Below are 18563 nucleotides of genomic sequence, written 5' to 3'. Positions count from 1 at the left end.
GAAAACAATAGAACAAATGGTTGTGGACATTTGCATTTTATTTGTATTTGATATTTAAATACTTTTCTCAAGATATTCAAAACCCCCGTTTAAAAAAGACAATTGACTGAAACAATAGCAACAAACATATCTCCAGTATTATAAACATTAACAAATGTCTGGCTTATCATGTTAAAAAAATAAAAGTATTTCATAGTTGTTTGACAAGACAACACATAATGCAGTCCAATATCTATACTAAAGCAATGTCTGTCATTCTATACACCTTGGTAATGAGAAGCTCTACTTTCTCTCCTCCCAGGTGGCAGAGGTCAATGATCAACACAAAATTTGTGTCTTTCAGCTCCTCAGCAGTTGCCAAAATCTCCTCTGAAAAAAAATAATGAAATCCTGTAAATGCTCTTTTAAGTCAACTGAGTCTAATAGTTAAAAAAAACCTGTGATGGTTAACATTAGGAAATATGAAATGATATACCTGCGAACAGATCGTGATCCATACAATGTAATCAACTTGAAAATAGCACAAAGTTTCTGCCTCAGCTTAAAGCAGGGTCTCATAACTAACTCCCAGAAGTACGCGTTAGCCCCTCCGCACTTCCTCATCTATCCACTGGTTTACCTGGTTCAGGGAGAGCAGCCTCATTCTGGAACAGGGGGTCTGTGAGAGGGCAGATGAAGCCTGAAGACAGGCAAGACAGAAGAGTGTTGTCATGGGGGTCTTGAGGTAGACCTAAGGATCTGGGGTCCCCAGATGACATCACAGGAACAAAGGCAGCATCAATGGCCATCTGCTGGTTTATACCTGCAAGAAAGTATTGGTATTGTTTGACTTTAAGAGGTAACACGTGTACATTGGTCCAGCATCTAAAACCGTGGAACCAACATTTGATGAAAGAATGACCTCCAGAGATTGTCAATAAAACCACTTGTAGCCTAAATTGATTGACGTGTCTATTCACTGATGACCATAAAAGGTCTCAGTACTCGCCACTCATCGGTCTTTGAAAAACTTGTGTTCATTTTGCCCCCCCCCCCTGCATTTTGTAGTAGTATTTATTATTGACTTTCACCCAGTTTTTGCCCCCAGTTATGTGATATTACATTTATGACTAAGGCCCAGCTTCCTCGCAAGAACTCTCAGTGGACAGGTCTTTCTGAAACACATCTGATGCCGTTCAGGTTGTCATTACGCTGCTTCTTCAATGAAGTCTAGACCAGTGTAATTTTGGCAGCTATTTCATGTTACAATTTCCATCCATCCATCCATCTTCTTCCGCTTATCTGGGGCCGGGTCGCGGGGGCAGCAGTCTAAGCAGGGATGCCCAGACTTCCCTCTCCCCAGACACTTCCTCTAGCTCTTCCCGGGGGGACACCGAGGCGTTCCCAGGCCAGCCGGGAGACATAGTCCCTCCAGCGTGTCCTAGGTCTTCCCCGGGGTCTCCTCCCGGTGGGATGGGACCAGAACACCTTCCAAGGAAGGCGTTCCGGAGGCATCCGAAAAAGATGCCCAAGCATGTTACAATTTCTGTTAACAAAATAAACACTGGTCTAAACCAGAATTATTATACACTGGAATGAAAACACTCTCCTGCCTTCTACACTGAATGAACAAGGAGTTGCTAGAGCGCAACGAGGAAAAGCAGACATTTGATTACTAACCCCACAAAACCTGGATAGTGCCGTCTAGGGATGTACATAGGACAGTATTTTCCTATTTGAATACTAACATATAGTATTCAAATTGTATTAGTAACTAGGGCTGTCACTATTAGGACAATTTAGGTGACTATTAATTGTCGCACAAATAATTGCAATCAATTATTTAATTGTCTATATTGTAAATGTTATGCCACTATTATAGTCTAAGTCTAATAATAGTGTACAAATACACGTGGTATCATTTTAATGCGTATCATCTTATTAGGAAATATGGTTGGAAATTACAAAATTCAACTTACAATTAGTGAAAATATTTCACACATGTGAGTGTATTTTTCTTTTTGTCGATCAGAGTTGATGCAATAGACAAGCGACTGAAACGAGTTTGTCTATTAAATAATAATGTTGTGAAATTACATTAATGTGAATAGCAAAACAATTCTAAACTTCTAAACAGAAATAAAGGTTTAAACATACAGAAATAAAGAAGAAAACGAGTTTCAGGAAATGATCTGCACCTATAACTATCTGCAGAATTGTCAAACGCTCTTCTGCTCCCATGGCCTAGACATCCTAACTGATGGAAAAGGACATAATTTGTATGGTATTTGTTGAGACATATCTAACATTTGCCTAAAAACTTTTGGCCCAAAAAACACTCATTAATACTGTGCAAAAAAATCGTTAAAAGATCATTGTCTATAAAATAATTGCGATCTGGCTCAAGTAATCGCGATCAGGTAATTATATAATTGTGACAGCACTATTAGTGACTAAGCTTGCCAACTATATGCTATTCACGTAACTATTTATTGCACTTCCCACCATCTTTAGATTCAACAGCTTAATTGTATGTGTTTTGTAGCCAAATCATTTTAGGCAGTAACCCTTGGTTACATAAACTTATTCCATCTTCCCTTGAATCAGTGATCTGTCATTGACTTGCCAACAGCATGTATTGCACCTGTCTTACTGTACTACCACACAACTAGTTCTGCTTTTTTATTTGAACATTTCCTGAATGAATACTCACAAATATTCAAATACTTTATTTTGAATATTCAAAAAACCATACCCATCCCTAGTGCTGGCCAATTGCACTCCACGAGACCCATGGGCTAAACCATGAACACAACACTAATTACTGACCAGCTTACTTTCACCTTCGAAAACCATGAACTCACTGATTTACTAAAGGCAAATGAGAGAAATGTAGTAAATAAATGGAATGCATGATAAAGTAGTAACTGGCATAAATCAATTATACATTACCTAATATTGTGATTCTGTAGTATCCTTTGCAGGCTACTGGTGAGAGGGTGTGTGCAGTTTCCTCTGGAGTCCACCTGGCAGCATGGAGGTTACTCTGCTGCAGCAAAATGTTCTTGTCATCAAATCTGAATCTCTGAGAAAGGCTCTCCAGGTATACACCACCAGGACGCAAATACTCAGACACTTCTTTTTTCTGCTCCTGCCATGAGCTGCTTTCCCACGATGTGTAACAGTTTGCAACAGCTCTCACTCCAGTATTGCCTTCACTTTGTGGAATTTCTTAAAAACAAAATACAGAACGGACAAAGTGACAAGCATTGTTGTTACATTCCTTATCGATGTTATGAGCAGATTCCATTTCAGACTGAAACAGCATAGTTAATATCTCAGGCCAGTCCCCTGAATGCTCTAGCCATGATTAAGCCATATAGAAAGAAATGGATGCGTGGCCAGATAGATAACGGAGATCACACATTCATGTGGCATAGCACTCTTATACCTGATGGAACTTGTAGTCCACTGGCTATGGTTTGATCTGGGTTGTTTTCTATTGTACCAATGTCTTCCTCTGTTCCTGGATCACTCTGCTCTTCCTGTTCACCTGGCTCCTCTTCAGTAAAGTCTTGGCCAGCCTCACTAAAGAGACAGAGCTTTCAGTTTGAACTGATATACTGGTTGGGTCACTGATGGGCATATAGAAATGATTAATCAGATGATGGAGCATAGATGTTTTGTTACCTGTTCTTGTCAATCCTGGCATGAGGAAGGTAGCAACGCATCATCTTTCTAAAAGAGAACAGATCATTGTAAAACATTGTATTTGTATATTTGACATTGTCCGAATTTCAAATGCTGTACAAAAAGTGTACAAATCTGAATGTCCTACCCTTAATTTAGGAATTAAAACTCACCTTTTCCTGGGTTGTTTCCTTTTCCGTGTACTAGACGAGCTCTGCACACCAGAGGGCACAGTGTTTTGGCTTATCTCAGTCACTTCTATAGTCTTCTGACCACTGGGTGGGTCGGGTACATCCATAATATTCCCAACCCCTGACTGAAACATTTGCTAGAGAGAACCAGACGTTACATTCTACATTATCAGTAAAACATTTTTTAACAGCCTATCATTCTGCATCTCACTACTGGCCAGTGTCTGAAGTTATGCAGGGTCAGTCCTAGTCAGTCCCTTGATAAGAGACCAAACCCTTCAGAAAGTGGTGTTGGGGAGCCAATGGGGGCACTCCCACTTACTTACACTCCACTTACTTCGGGTCTAAAGGTCAGGTCTAAAATCTGTCCTGAAGATCAGGTAGAAGTGTGCCTTGTTTGTGAAGGGGACAATGACTTGCACAGAGTGCAGTCTGTCAGATATTAAACGGGTGTTACTCAACTTACCTGTGCAAAATAAACAGTTAATTAACATGTAAAATAATACAAATTCTTGGAGTTCTGTACAGACAATTGACGATTTTTGCTGTGCATGTATTTCATCTTTCTTAAAGTAAAAAAAAAAAAACCAGCATATTCTTCAGGAAGAGAGTATAATAGTGTTAAATTAAGTGTGTCCATAAAGCCTACCTGGTCCGACAATGCCTCCTCTGGCCATATCATATACTGCACAGCCTTGATCTGTCCTTGGATTGCCAACCGCTTGTGCTCACGATAACGCAGACTCTCTATCTCCCTCTTCAGGTCAACTGCAGCAACTAGAGGAACTTGTGCTGAGAGGGAAAATAATTATGAAAACACAAAAGCAAACAAACAGTAGTGCATATTACAGATAAAGATAATTTCTTCTTGAAGAGGTTTCTTCAATTCACCTGATCCGTCTGCCAGGGACTGTGTGAAGATTTGAGGGGCATGAGGAAAGCTGTAATGGCCACCAACAACAGTTTTCTTCATCATGACGGTGTCCTTCAGAGTCTTGGTCCACTGGATAAAGCTTTTCACTCTATTGTCTAACACATAGGGCTGGCCCTTGTGATATCCTAAGGGAAAACTACATATGGTCAAGATTAACTACTTACAAAAAATATCTTAGCATCATCTCCTAGTACTGTCCATCAGTCAAATTTATTGAGTCAAGGAAAGGAAAGCAATGTCAATTCCTAATATAAAGGTGAGATTGGACCTGCAGACTATGGTTTGGGGACCCAAGTAATTCAAAAGGGAAACATTGTCATGCTCTTAGGGTAAATGTTTATTTCTGAGACAGTATTGGTCAGATAAGACATGGAGACAGGTTGGAAGACCTTGCGAGAAACTACAAAAAAAATGTTGTGCAGAAAGGAAATAACATTGGAACAACGTTGGAATACTGGGCAAGAGGGGCTTGTCTGTGGTCACTGGAGAGTTGGAGCTAAGAATAACTGTGTTCTTTGTAATTACAGTGTCTGTTATTTTGCTGCTACAGTGGATATAAAAAGTCTACACACCCCTGTTAAAATGCCAGGTTCTTGTGATGTAAAAGAATGAGACAAAGATAAAATAATGTCAGAACATTTTCCACCTTTAATGTGACCTATAACATGAACAATTCAATTGAAAAACAAACTGAAATCTTTTAGGAAAAATAAATAAATACCTGGTTTTTTAAGTGTGCACACCCTTAAACGAATACTTTGTTGAAGCACCTTTTGATTTTATTACAGCACTCAGTTTTTTTGGGTAGGAGTCTATTCGCATGGCACATCTTCACGTGGCAATATTTGCCCACTCTTCTTTGCAAAAGCTCTCCAAATCTGTCAGATTGCGAGGACATCCTGTGCACAGCCCTCTTCAGATCACCCCACAGATGTTCAATTGGATTCAGGCCTAGGCTCTGGCTGGGCCATTCCAAAACGTTCATCTTCTTCTGGTGAAGCCATGCTTTTGTGGATTTGGATGTGTGCTTTGGGTCGTTGTCGTGCTGAAAGGTGAACTTCCTCTTCAGCTTTCTAACGGACGCCTGAAGGGTTTGTCCCAAAATTGCCTGGTATTTGGAACTGTTCATAATTCCCCCCACCCTGACTAAGGCCCTGGTTCCAGCTGAAGAAAAAGTTTTCATTGTAAGGTTTTTATTTTTAACTTAGTTTTTCAATATAATTGTTTACATTATAGGTCACATTAAAAGTGGAAAAAGTTCTGACATGATTTAACCTGGCATTTTCAAAGGGGTGTGTAGACTTTTTATATCCACTGTATGTTTATTAATTTAATTTATCTACTTTTGTATCAACAGTTTTAATTTATTCTGCTCTACGAGGATGAGCTGGAGCAAAGTATTTAACTCTAAGCCCACATCCGTTGTTTTATGCGCACATTGCCACAAATGTTTCATTGCAAATAACAAGAACTCTACCTGTGGTGAATATCTGTGTCTCACAGCTGCTGGTGAGGTACGGCAGTGAGTCTTGGTCTTGACATTTCCTCATCTGAGTGCAGACCAGGTATGTCACTGCAATGGGTAAACATTTTTCATAATTTCAATTAGGAGAGTTCTGCTGCTGTTTACCAATGGAATTGTTTGTATTATGTTATTACTGTACTATAGTAAACAGTACTTGGGTATATCCCATTAAATATTTCTGGTTGCGAAGAAGCATAAATCTCCAAAATGAAAGGAATGCTGGACGTTCCATCCACTGCATGAACCCAGCGGTAGGTCCAATATTTCTCTGGGCCTGCAAAAGAAAAATACGGCATTTATAATACCTATTCACCAGATTTACCATATAGGAGTGCTGTCAAAGTTAACGCGTTAACACATCCGATTAATAAATACAAATCTTAACACTGTTCCTTATTCTTGTTTAAGCTTCCGAATCGTCCATCATTAGTGCTAGCCATGAGCGGGAGCTGTCACTTATTGATTTGCAACAGTGTAACTTTATTGGCCAGGCTTGTGGTGGAGTTGTCCAGAGCACTTCACATGAACTTTTTTCAATGGAGAATAGCCTACGCATGAATCACTCATCCTGCTAACAGCTACTGATAAAAAGACAGCTCCTGCACTAATTTCATTTCAAATCAAACAATGTCGATAGTTGACTATAGAACCTTGTCCTTAACATAATGCATTGCTTTTTAAACAGAACACTGTTCATTTATACAAATTTGAACACGTTCCAAAATTGCAATTAATCAGGATAAACTATGGAAGTTTCAATCGCGATCAAGTTTTTTTTATAGACAGCACTAACAGTGGAAAAAAGGTAAGGAACAAAACTTCTGTAATTAGAAGGAAAGTTCGAAATTTTAAGTTTAGATTGGAAATTGAACAACTGAAGTATAGCTAAATTCACAGCTTAAACTTCAGTGTGTGTGCGTGTACTGTGGTGCTCAAAAGTTTGCATACCCTTGGAGAATTGGTAATACATGTACCATTTGTAAAGAAAACATAAGTGAGCAGGCAAAACACATGACTTTTATTTCTTATGGGATTGCCATTCAACTGTAGGTCATAACATAATGGCACAATCATAAAACAAAACATGGCAACAAAGAAAAAGTCTGCATACCCTTGGTTCTTAATACTGTGTATTGCCCCCTTCAGAATCAATGACAGTGTGCAGTCTTTTGTAATAGTTGTCTATGAGGCCCCGAATTCTTGCAGGTGGTATAGCTGCCCATTCGTCTTGGCAAAATGCCTCCAGGTCATGCAAAGTCATTGTTCGTCTGGCATGAACCGCAGGTTTGACATCTCCCCAGACTGGCTCGATTATATTAAGGTCAGGAGACTGTTGGCCACTCCAGAACCTTCAACTTTTCCTGCTGTAACCACTGGAGGTTCAACTTGTCCTTGTGCTTAGGGTCATTGTCGTGCTGGAAAATCCAAGAGCGTCCCATGCACAGCTTTTGCGCAGAAGAATGCAAATTGTCTGCCAGTATTTTCTGATAACATTCTGCATTCATCTTGCCATCAATTTTCACAAGATTCCCTGTGCCTTTAGAGCTCACACACCCCCAAAACATCAGTGAGCCACCACTATGCTTCACCATGGGGATGGTATTCTGTTAACTATAGGCCTTGTTGACCCCTCTCCAAACATAGAGCTTATGGTTGTGACCATAAAACTATTTGATCTTGTCACTCCAAATTACAGTGTGCCAGAAGCTGTGAGGTGTGTCAAAGTGTTGTCGGGCATATTGTAACCAGGCTTTTTTGTGGCATTGGTGCAATAAAGGCTTATTTCTGGCAACTCGACCATGCAGCAAAAATTTTTTTTCAAGTACTGTTGTATTGCGATCCTTGAAACAACCACACCGCCTTATTCGAGAGCAGCCTGTATTTCTCCTGCCAGTTTTTCTTTGTATCCGAACAATTCGTCTGGCAGTTTCAGCTGAAATATTTCTTGGTCATCCTGACCTTGGCTTGGTATCAAGAGATCCACACATTCTCCACTTCTTAATAGGTAATTTAACAGTGCTGACTCGCATTGGCTTTGGAAGGCTTTGGATATCTTTTTTCATCCTTTTCCTTTTTAAAGTTCCATTACCTTGTTACGCAGGCCTTTTGAGAGTTCTTTTTTGCACCCCATGGCTCAGTATCTAGCCTGCTCAGTGCATCCACATGAGAGCTAACAAACTCATTGACTACTTATACACAGACACTAATTGCAATTTAAAAAGCCACAGGTCTGGAAAATTCACCTTTAATTGCCATTTTCACCTGTGTGTCACCTTGTGTGTCTGTAACAAGGCCAGGGTGATCAGGGTGATTTAGGTGATTTCTGTTATCATTATGATTTAAAAAGGAGCCAAACAACTGTGATAATAAATGGCTTCATTTGATCACGATCATTACATTTTTGCATGATCAGTCATATTTTCAAAATCAATGCCAAAATTTCACAATTTCAGCCAGGGTATGCAAACTTATGAGTACCTCTATTTCATTGCACCCAAAGTATTGGAAGTTGGCTCGAGACGTTTTTCTTGTTAGTCATGAGTATTCCATCACATAATTTATGCATAAGAAAGCCATCTATTTGTAATGCTAGGCACTGTGTTTGCCTTTGGAGTATGCTATAGGTGTCTGTCAACATGACTAAAGTGATTTTTAAAGAAATCACTTACTTTTTTCCGTAATTCAAATGAAAAAGACATCATATATTCTAGATGAATTACACAAAGTGAAATATTTCAAGCCTTTATCGTTTCAGTGTTGATGATTGTGGCTTACAGCTCATGGAAATCAAAAATCCAGTATCTCAAAATATCAGAATAAAAAATGTATAACAGAAATGTTATAAATTTTTCCACTAATAAATTATATATATATACACAAGAGGGTAAATTAAGGCACAAGCGGCGTATAGCTACATGTGTCTGGAGTTCTTAACCACATATTGTATATTGGCCTTATACACAACAAACCCCTAAGGTGCCTTATGGTAATTAGAAACTGATTACCAACACAATTAGAACAGTATATCATACTTTGTCCGACCCCTGGAATAAAGCCTCATGAACACCTCTTACCTTTGTTCCCCTTACTCCTGATTCTCTCCACCCGACTCACAAAAGTAACCAAACCTATGACATCACACACAGAATTGTTCAGCAAGCTCTCCAACTCTGATCTAAAAGAAGAACAGAAAAATAAGTAATTTTGGAAAGAATTACTCACATTTTAATTAAATTACACAATTAAATACACATCCTTTTATATTTCAAACCACTTGGGTGAGTCAATCCCACTGAAGTGAATATATTTAAATGCTTGCACACACTTAGGTGTTAACAGTGGGGAACCATCAAGGCTCTCTACACCCTCAGAGACGGCCTACAGATAAAAATATATACAGATTTTTTTCTATCTACTACAATTTTGAATTCTGTTTCCATTGATTTAATCTTTTTTGTCTTAACAGTAATGATCATCCCATTGCATTTATTCAGTTTGTGTTGGGAAAAACAAGGGTTAATATACAAGAGAAAAAAATATCCAATCAGAATATATCTTTTGTACTCACTTGGTAGAAATAATCTAGCTGGGATCAACGCTCATTGGCTAGGCCCTCAGGCTATTATAGAAGGCACCAGCCAATGTCATTGACTTCAATTTCAACAGCAAAAACCGGCAGAAACTCGGCCCTCCATGGAACCGGTTTGACACCTCTGCTCTAGAGAGCCCGAGTACATGTCACTCAAAGCCAATAGCGAGTCATACCTTGTTTTCTCATGCTTGAGCCTATCTAGCTGGCTAGCTTTATTGCAATGAGTGTATGTGACAATGGCCGGGCTGTCAGCTTTGATCTCAATCAAAAAATAAATTATTTAAAATGTATTATCAAAAGTCAATCTATATGAATCTGCCATTATCCATTTCATAAGGAAGGACAGGAGAATGGACTTATTTAAATTATTCTTAATGGTGAGTGGACTTTTCCATCTACAGCTTGCTTTGGGTGCTCTCTCGTTCAAATTTATTTCACATTTAGATCACTGGTTATGTGGTATAAACAAATGTAATGACATTGCAATTGGAAGTATTGGGTACCTGACATTTCTTTAATAATTATTTTATTGTTGCCTACTAGAGATGACAGCATTTACTGCCTGTGGTCTTGAAACAATGTGAGTAGTTTTGTGATAGAATTTATTCTGACACAATTTGAGTGTTTTGGCAAATGTTCCTTTGAAACAATGGTATTTTCTTCTAATGTGGTTCCTGGCTATCGATATTTGCAACCGTTGTGTGCTGCTTTTGCGAGCATCTAAAAAAAAAAACGAATATTGTGGAAATGTAAATTTTTTCCGTAATTTAAATGAAAAAGACATCATATATTCTAGATTCATTACAAGTGAAATATTTCAAGCCCTTTTGATTTCAATCTTGGTGATTATGGCCTACAGCTCATGGAAATCAAAAATCCAGTATCTCAAAATATTAGAATAAAAGATTCATAATACAGAACATTCAGGATTTTTTTTTTACAGTTTTTGAACTGGCTTTGCATCCCCATTTACCTGCACAACACAAAAGTCACTGCCTTTATTATTTGCTAGCCTAAGCTAAGCAAATACCTTGAAAAGCTTAGTTGTAATTCAGGGTTGGATGAAATGCCTGCACAGCAGCTCTCCATATGATATGGTTTATATAGTAGCCTAACAGCAGTTTTTCTACATGACCAAAAGCTCAGTGGTAGGATATTGGAGAACTATGGGATGAGAAAACAGCAAAGGAATTTAAAACACCCTAGTCTAATGGGCTGACTTGACAAAAGACAGCTCCTGAACTTATTTAATAAAGTCAAGCGGTGTCCATAGTTTACTATAAAAATCTGAATGTGTTCAACTTAATGCACTACTGTTAAACCAGAAAATAGTTTATTTAGGGCCAAATTTCAATGGTGATGAAAATGGTGATTAATTGCGATATGCTACAGAAGATTACGTGATTAACAGTGATTATTATTGTTTGATAGCTCATTGTTTGATAACACTAGCAAAATGTTCAATAATGCACTGCATTGTTATTGGTCAAAGGGCACTCAGACAAAACAAACTCAAAATTCTAACAGAATTGTCTATTGACTACTGCCTCAATGTTCTCTGCAAATGCCACCTGTTGCACAGAAGTCTCACAGCTTTAAAATTTCAAGTCACAACAACAGAAATGTGATAACAGGCAAAAATGAAAAAACAATGGTAATGAACCAACCTAGTAGTGAAGTTGTAGGAAACCTCAGGCAAGCCCCATTGAGATGGTACACTCTTAGCTGGAACCACAGTAAGAACTGCAGTGGGATTCCATGGATTCAGACAAACTTCTGCAAGACAGGAAAAGTAAACTTTCATTGTAAAATGAACAGTTATGCATAGTACTCAAAAGAAGATAAAGATCTCTCAAAATGACAATAAATCTCATTTTGAGTATTATTTACATATGTATTATTTACAGAATTGCGAATGACAAGGTTGAGTTCAGTACCTACTGAGTGAAAGCTCTTCATCCTGTGGTTATCTATGTGAGGTCGTGACCTGTTTTGATAGCTCTGCTTGATGGAGTAGTTTTGCAGGTAAAGCACAGTTCCAACATTCAGTCTCTGGTACCATTCCAGGCACAACTCATTCCACAGGACAAGGGACATGGTGCCACTCTGGTCTGCAACCTCAAAGTAGGCCTGGATCATGGAAAAACACAACGAGGCAAGGCAACCATTATTAATTACCACCTGTCAAAAACTGGACAGTGGTGGCCAATTGCATCACCCTCCGTGGGCCCTGGACTAATCCGCGAGCAGCATTTGAATCCTAGTCTTGCTAAGTTGCATTTATTTTTCAACATGAGGAAAAAAACACAAACAAGAGTAGGTTAATAAATCCAAACATATTGTGATTGAAGTAGAAAGCAAGTGAACGTAATCTGATCACACTGAGTGTACATGAGTACTGAATAATCAGATAACGTATGTATTGAAAGTTAGACTACGGAGTTTGAGTAATCCAAAAGTTACATTACTGAAAACTATTTGACAGGAAACTTGAAACATAATATTGAAAAGTAACATACCTAATTCTGGCTGCATATATTCACAACTTTATGCCTCACCTGATATGGGTACTCAATCTTGAGTCCAGGCTTTCCATAATACCGCAGTCTTGATTTATGTATCACCCTCACTAACAGGGGGAGTGGTTGAAACATACATCCAAGTGATGACTCTAGATGACAAAGGAGCGTAGTCTTGGACACTGTTGAATAAAGACAACATTTAGAGTATTTTTTATCTCCCTCCAAAAAAATACAAAACAATTTTGAAGATGCATAACAGCCAGCCTTAAAGAAATTTGTGAAAGATGTTAAACTATCAACAGTAGACCAACCTAAGTGAACATAATTTCATATTCCCTGAATCACCTGCTCCTAAGTCCGAAATTCCTTGGGTCTACTGACTGACAAAGGATATTAAGTCATAGAGGTCATTTTTCACAGCAAGTCATTATTCAACTTTGTCCCAGCCTGGAATTAGCAATATTAGCATTGTCCAAATTTAGGAGCAACAAAAGCTGCATTGCAAGCGGCTTTTCATGAAATATTACTTCATGGGCCTTCAAGAACAACTCAAGGTAAGTGTTATTTCATCCAAAAATGAATCTAGGACTAACTATACCTTTAAGCCCTGCAAAGGGAGAAATTGGGGACTGGGGTAAAAGTGAAGACTTCATACCTTCGGTGTTCTATGATACAGGTAACCCGTTACTTGAAATAGCTTTTTCAGATTGAGTTTAGCTCAGCATTCAACAACGTCATCCCCTCTAGGCTGGACAACAAACTCCATGACCTCACCCCATCTCTCTGTAACTGGACTTTGGACATCCTAACCAACAAACCCCAGTCTGTCAGGTTAGACAACATCACCTCCTCCACCCTGATACTGAACACCGGTGTTCCACAAGGCTGCGTGCTGAGCCCCCTCCTGTACTCCCTCTTCACCCATGACTGCGTTCCTGTACACAGCTCCAATATCATCGTAACATTTTTAGATGACACCATGGTGCTAGGCCTGATCAGTGACAATGACAAGGCAGCCTAAAGGGAGGAGGTCACATGGCACGGTGCGCTGATAACAACCTGGCCGTCAATGCATAGAAAACCAAGGAGTTCATTGTGGATTACAGGAAGTCTAAAGGCTGCAGTCACCCCCCAGTTCTCATTGTCTCAACACCTCAGCCCTGGACGAAAATGCACAGCAGCGCTCGTACAGCGCTTGTCTGCGTAGAGCGCACTGAAACACCAGGGACTCATAATCTGTTCGCCCTCCTCCCATCAGCCAGGCGGTACAGGTCTCTCTGTTCTCGCACCAGTAAGCTCAGGAACAGTTTCTTTCCATCTGCTGTAACCCTGCGGCTTCCCATCACTAACTATGCCCACCTTCTGCACTAATGGACTAGTCCGATAAGATGTTTCAGTTCACGTGTCATTGCTGCTATTCCTGTATTTCATTTACACATGCCGACTTGCACCTTAACCCTGCCCTCACTGCACATTGCACATTTAGAACTACCACTGTACTTGCATTTTCAATTGTTACACACGTCTACCTCGGGAACCTCATTGCTGCTATCCCTGCATTTCAGTTGCACATGCTACCTTACTCCTTCAATTTGCCTCGATTGCAAATTCAGAATGCCATTGAGAATTGACAAAACTATTTCTCACATAATATTTAATACCTGTACATTTTCTGGAAATGAGTGAATTTTCCACCACACATTTAGAATTGCAATATGTAATGCATTTGCATTAATTGCACACTTATTAATTCCACTTGTATATACATATTCTAGTACTTGTAAATTTTTCTCCACTCCTCTATTTGCACTTTTGGTAAGATGCAAACTGCATTTCATTGTACTGTTCAATAATAATAAAGTTGAATCGAATATACCTGAACCAAATCTAATTTAACAAGAAAAAGTATAAAAACCACTGCTGTGTTCATCACTATCCTCTTGCAATAGGACCAGTTGGATGGCAAAAACAGTGCAAGTAGTACCGCAAATGTAATTTGAATAAAAACATAACTATTTAGCATGACAAAAGAGTTGAAAAGAAAAGCTTTGAGTGAGGAAAAGAAGGGTTCAATTCTGGATTTACTGGCCGAGGGATACAATGAGTGTCAGGTTGCTTCCATCCTGAAAATGTCAAAGATGGCGGTTCATAAGAACAAGGTCAAGCAACAGACATTTGGGACAACAAAGCTACAGACTGGCAGAGGGGGGCAAAAACAACCGATGAAGTCAAGTGACCCACAAAAAGAAAGGCAAACAGCAGCTGGGGTGAAGTGCACGGCGAGGACGGTTTGAAACAGGCTCCTAGAGGCAGGGCCGAAGTTGTGCAAAGCTAGAAAAAAGCCCTTCATCAATGAGAAGCAAAGAAGAGCCAGGCTGATGCTTGCAAAAGACCATAAGGATTGGACCATAGAGGAACGGCGTACGGTCATCTTCTCTGACGAGTCAAATTTTCAGTTTTGCCCAACACCTGGTCGTCTTAACACCTGCTTCCTTCTGCTCTGACAATGTTCTCCAACTCTGAGAATAGTTTTTTTCCAGCAGGACAATGCTCCAAGTCACACAACCAGGTCCATCAAGGTGTGGATGGAGGACCACCAGATCAAGACCCTGTCATGGCCAGTCCAATCTCCAGACCTGAACCCCACTGAAAACCTCTGGAATTTGATCAAGAGGAAGATGGATGGTAACAAGCGATCAAACAAAGCAGAGCTACTTGAATTTTTGTGCCAGGGGTTGCATCAAGTCACCCAACAGCAATGTGACAGACAGGTGGAGAGCATGCCACTAGCCACTGGAATTCAACACAACTGTTGTTTGCTCCTTGGGGTTTAAGGCTGGGTGTTTTGTAAAAGCACGTTGTGACAACTGTTGATGTAAAAAGGGCTTCATAAAGACATTTGATTGATTGATGAAAACTTGATTGATGATGGGTTAATGCACCAAATATTGATTTAAAAACTCTTCCTAAGATAAAACATTAGTATTTTGTTGTTGAAAAATGAATATGAATTTGTTTTCTTTGCATTATTTGAGGTCTGAAAACATGTATATTTGTTTGGTTATTTTGACCAGATGTTAATTTCTACACATTTTTATTTGGAATTTGGGAGTAATGCGGTCAGTAGATTTCAGAATAAAACAAAATTGTTCAGTGTGAAGCGTTTGGGATGAAAATCAGTACCTCCAAATCCGAGGCCATGGTCCTCAGTCGGAAAGGGGTGGCTTGCCCACTTCAGGTTGGTGGAAAGTGCTTGCCTCAAGTGGAGGAGTATCTAGGGGTCTTGTTCACGAGTGAGGGAAGGATGGAACGGGAAATTGACAGACGGCTCGGTGCAGCTTCTGCAGTAATGCGGTCGATGTATCGGTCTGTCGTGGTGAAGAAAGAGCTGAGCCACAAGGCAAAGCTCTCGATTTACCGGTCAATCTACGTTCCTACTCTCACCTATGGTCATGAGCTTTGGGTCATGACCGAAAGGACAAGATCCCTGATACAAGTGGCCGAAATGAGCTTTCTCCGCAGGGTGGCTGGGCGATCCCTTAGAGATAGGGTGAGAAGCTCGGTCACCCGGGAGGAGCTCAGAGTAGAGCCGCTGCTCCTCCACATTGAGAGGGGTCAGCTGAGGTGGCTTGGGCATCTGTTCCGGATGCCTCCTGAACGCCTTCCTGGGAAGGTGTTCCGGGCCCGTCCTACCGGGAGGAGACCCCGGGGGAAAACCTAGGACATGCTGGAGGGACTATGTCTCCCGGCAGGCCTGGGAACGCAGGCCTGTTTTTGCTAATCAAAATGCAAGTGGCCCACCTTATGGATTTTGTTGAAACTGTGAATAATTTTATAAAAACACAAGTATTTGGTAAGCTACTGTTTATGACATCTTATTTAACTTCAAGTCAAGCACTGTCCATAGTCTACAAAACCGCGCAGTATGTCTAATTTTAAAACAAAAGTGTGTATTAAGTGCAACAATGGAACACATTCTAAAATGATGATCACGCCATGAACTACATAAGATTCGATTTATCCCAAGCAATTATATAAATCGTTTGACAGCACTACTAATTATCCCAAATCCTTAACTGTACTCAAATAAGTGGATCGAACTACTACCGCTACTTGCTTCATTGAGAACAAAACACTTTTTGGAATAGACAAACACACACGCCCACAAGCGGCCACCGAACTAAGCTTAAACACGCAAAAAGCCAATACGCCAAGTGGACACTTTGCAGACCCAGGACGTTTTATCAGGACTTCGTAACAGGCGAATGTGTAAATATGAAATGTCTTGGACCAGGTGTACTCTCGGGTGCTGATTATCACAATTTCTGTGTAAGTGTGCAGTTTGTCGCAAAAGTTAGAAACCTAAACTCGTATCTTACCATCCAGCACCACATCTGACGGGGGAATATCTGGAACCCATATTCTGCCTTCAGGATCCTCGTTATTCCAAAGAGACAGATAATGTTTGCGACCCACTTGAAGAGGTGCATCACATTGCAATGCCATGTTTCCAAAGCCATCCTTTGATAGCATCGGGACGGAATCTAAGTCCTTAATCTTGCGCAAAACATCAGATTCCAGAGAACCATATTCAATCTTCTCGATACAGACACAACCATGTCCCAATCTTCTCTCGTTGTAAAGAAAAGAACATTGGGTGATTTTAATTTCAATTCCACTACGAATAATATTTTTCTCTACCAGATAATTTAAACCACGGTCAAGAATGCACTTGGCCTGCCAGACCCCATCCGTCACTGTTATATCATAGCTGTAAATGTCAGGTTGGTGTTGTCCTACAACAGATTGGTCTTCGGTTAAATATCTCTGAAGTCCGATGACAGCTACCGAGTCAGTTTTGTCACTTTTAAATGTACGTGTTTTAGCAGTAAATAACTGTTCCAACGTAGAACTGAAGAAATAATTCTGATTTTCTTCAGTCACTGACTCTGAACAAGCCAAAATGTTATCAACTTCCGTCATTATTCATGAATTAAAATGCGATGCACACGGGAAATGTTTGTATACACGATAGCTAGCATAGCTGGCTAACAAATCTGCTAACTAGCGCCAAGATTTAAACAGACGTATGGCTAACGTTACCTTACCATGCCAACAAGGATAACGTACGCTAGCGCTAGTATCTGTTCAAATGCAATAAAAGCGATTACACTAGCAAGCTAACAAAAACAACACCAGCTGGTACTGTACTGCTGTGGATAACTTCCGCAAACTCAACTTAGTCGTCATTTAGTTAGCTAGCTAGTATTCAACACAATTATACAGTAACTCTGTGTCAATTTTTTACTGCACTTGTGGTAGCTAACTGGTTTATGACTTACGAAGATGCGAAAACCTGGACAAATAAAGTAGGAAACGTTGTAGCTACCTAACTATGAAGAATCTCTGGCGGTCCTAGTACAACAAATTGTTTACACTAGTTCCACCGTAACTACTAGCTTTTGCTCCCAAACTTGATTACCGTTCTGCTTGCCGCAGGATATTATGCTGGCAGCACTAACTCAGATTTTTCTTTCCAAAATAAAAGCCATAATTGAAATGTGCTTAATTCGGTAAAAGAAAAATGTGAATTGTATTCGCAAGCAAGTTATATGTTTTTCTTAAAGCAAAAGCATAGAAACAGATATGTTTAAAATAATGAATAATAATATTGGAACAGACATTAAACAGATGATGTATAGACCGGATTATAACCTATTGCCTTATAAAATAAATTGAGGTTTTGCCGTGGAACATCGCATTTGAGAATTACACATGAGGTTATAAAATATCCATTTACAGTGTCATTTCATGGGGGAAAATACAAGGTATAGCCAGCAGCACTTTCTTAGCCACCCACTCCATTGGCTGCAGTGCAAGTCTCTATACCTGAATTTGGCCTAAGCAAATTGCCTTACAAAAAAACTAGACATTGTGCCGTGGAACATGGCATTCGAGAATTACTAACTAGGGTATAAAGAATCTATTTTGACTCACTATGGTACAATTTGGCACAATATATTTTTTAACCGAATTAAGCACATTGCCATGCATTTCCGTGATAGCTTTTATTTTGAAGAAATAATTAGTTAGCGTTGCCAGCATAATATCCTACAGCTAGGAGAACGGT

The 18563-nt window shown here is 39.6% G+C and overlaps 1 protein-coding gene across 2 annotated transcripts; it reads right to left on the bottom strand.

The window, feature by feature from the left end:
• Positions 1–20: 20 nt before the first annotated feature.
• radx (RPA1 related single stranded DNA binding protein) lies at positions 21–17911 on the bottom strand. Of its 2 annotated transcripts, XM_020048549.2 has the most exons (16): positions 17823–17840; positions 16813–17060; positions 12470–12612; positions 11849–12041; positions 11579–11687; positions 9394–9494; positions 6474–6593; positions 6272–6367; positions 4752–4919; positions 4510–4652; positions 3843–3997; positions 3670–3717; positions 3431–3567; positions 2932–3210; positions 620–802; positions 21–369 (listed from the first exon to the last, which is right to left on the bottom strand). In XM_020048549.2, exons 2-16 carry the CDS (start codon positions 16964–16966, stop codon positions 233–235), a joined length of 2166 nt encoding a protein of 721 aa, XP_019904108.2. In that variant the 5' UTR covers positions 16967–17060; positions 17823–17840; the 3' UTR covers positions 21–232. The 2 variants fall into 2 exon arrangements, with proteins under 2 accessions (XP_019904108.2, XP_010893719.2); XM_010895417.3 differs by having other exon boundaries at positions 16813–17911.
• Between the last annotated feature and the right edge of the window lie 652 nt (positions 17912–18563).

This window comes from Esox lucius, chromosome 7, assembly GCF_011004845.1.
Source record: "Esox lucius isolate fEsoLuc1 chromosome 7, fEsoLuc1.pri, whole genome shotgun sequence".
NCBI classification, from domain to species: domain Eukaryota; kingdom Metazoa; phylum Chordata; class Actinopteri; order Esociformes; family Esocidae; genus Esox; species Esox lucius.
The sequence above is the reverse complement of the archived record's forward strand: the minus strand, read 5'-3'. Positions and strand labels throughout refer to the sequence as shown.

Excerpts from the sequence above, each read along its gene's own strand:
- radx (XM_010895417.3), bottom strand. The coding sequence starts at position 17,416 with ATGACGGAAGTTGATAACATTTTGGCTTGTTCAGAGTCAGTGACTGAA. Across the intron at positions 4,920-6,271 it reads GACACAGATATTCACCACAG|GATATCACAAGGGCCAGCCC; the intron begins GTAGAGTTCTTG and ends GTTTTCCCTTAG. Across the intron at positions 803-2,931 it reads CTACAGAATCACAATATTAG|GTATAAACCAGCAGATGGCC; the intron begins GTAATGTATAAT and ends ACTTTCTTGCAG.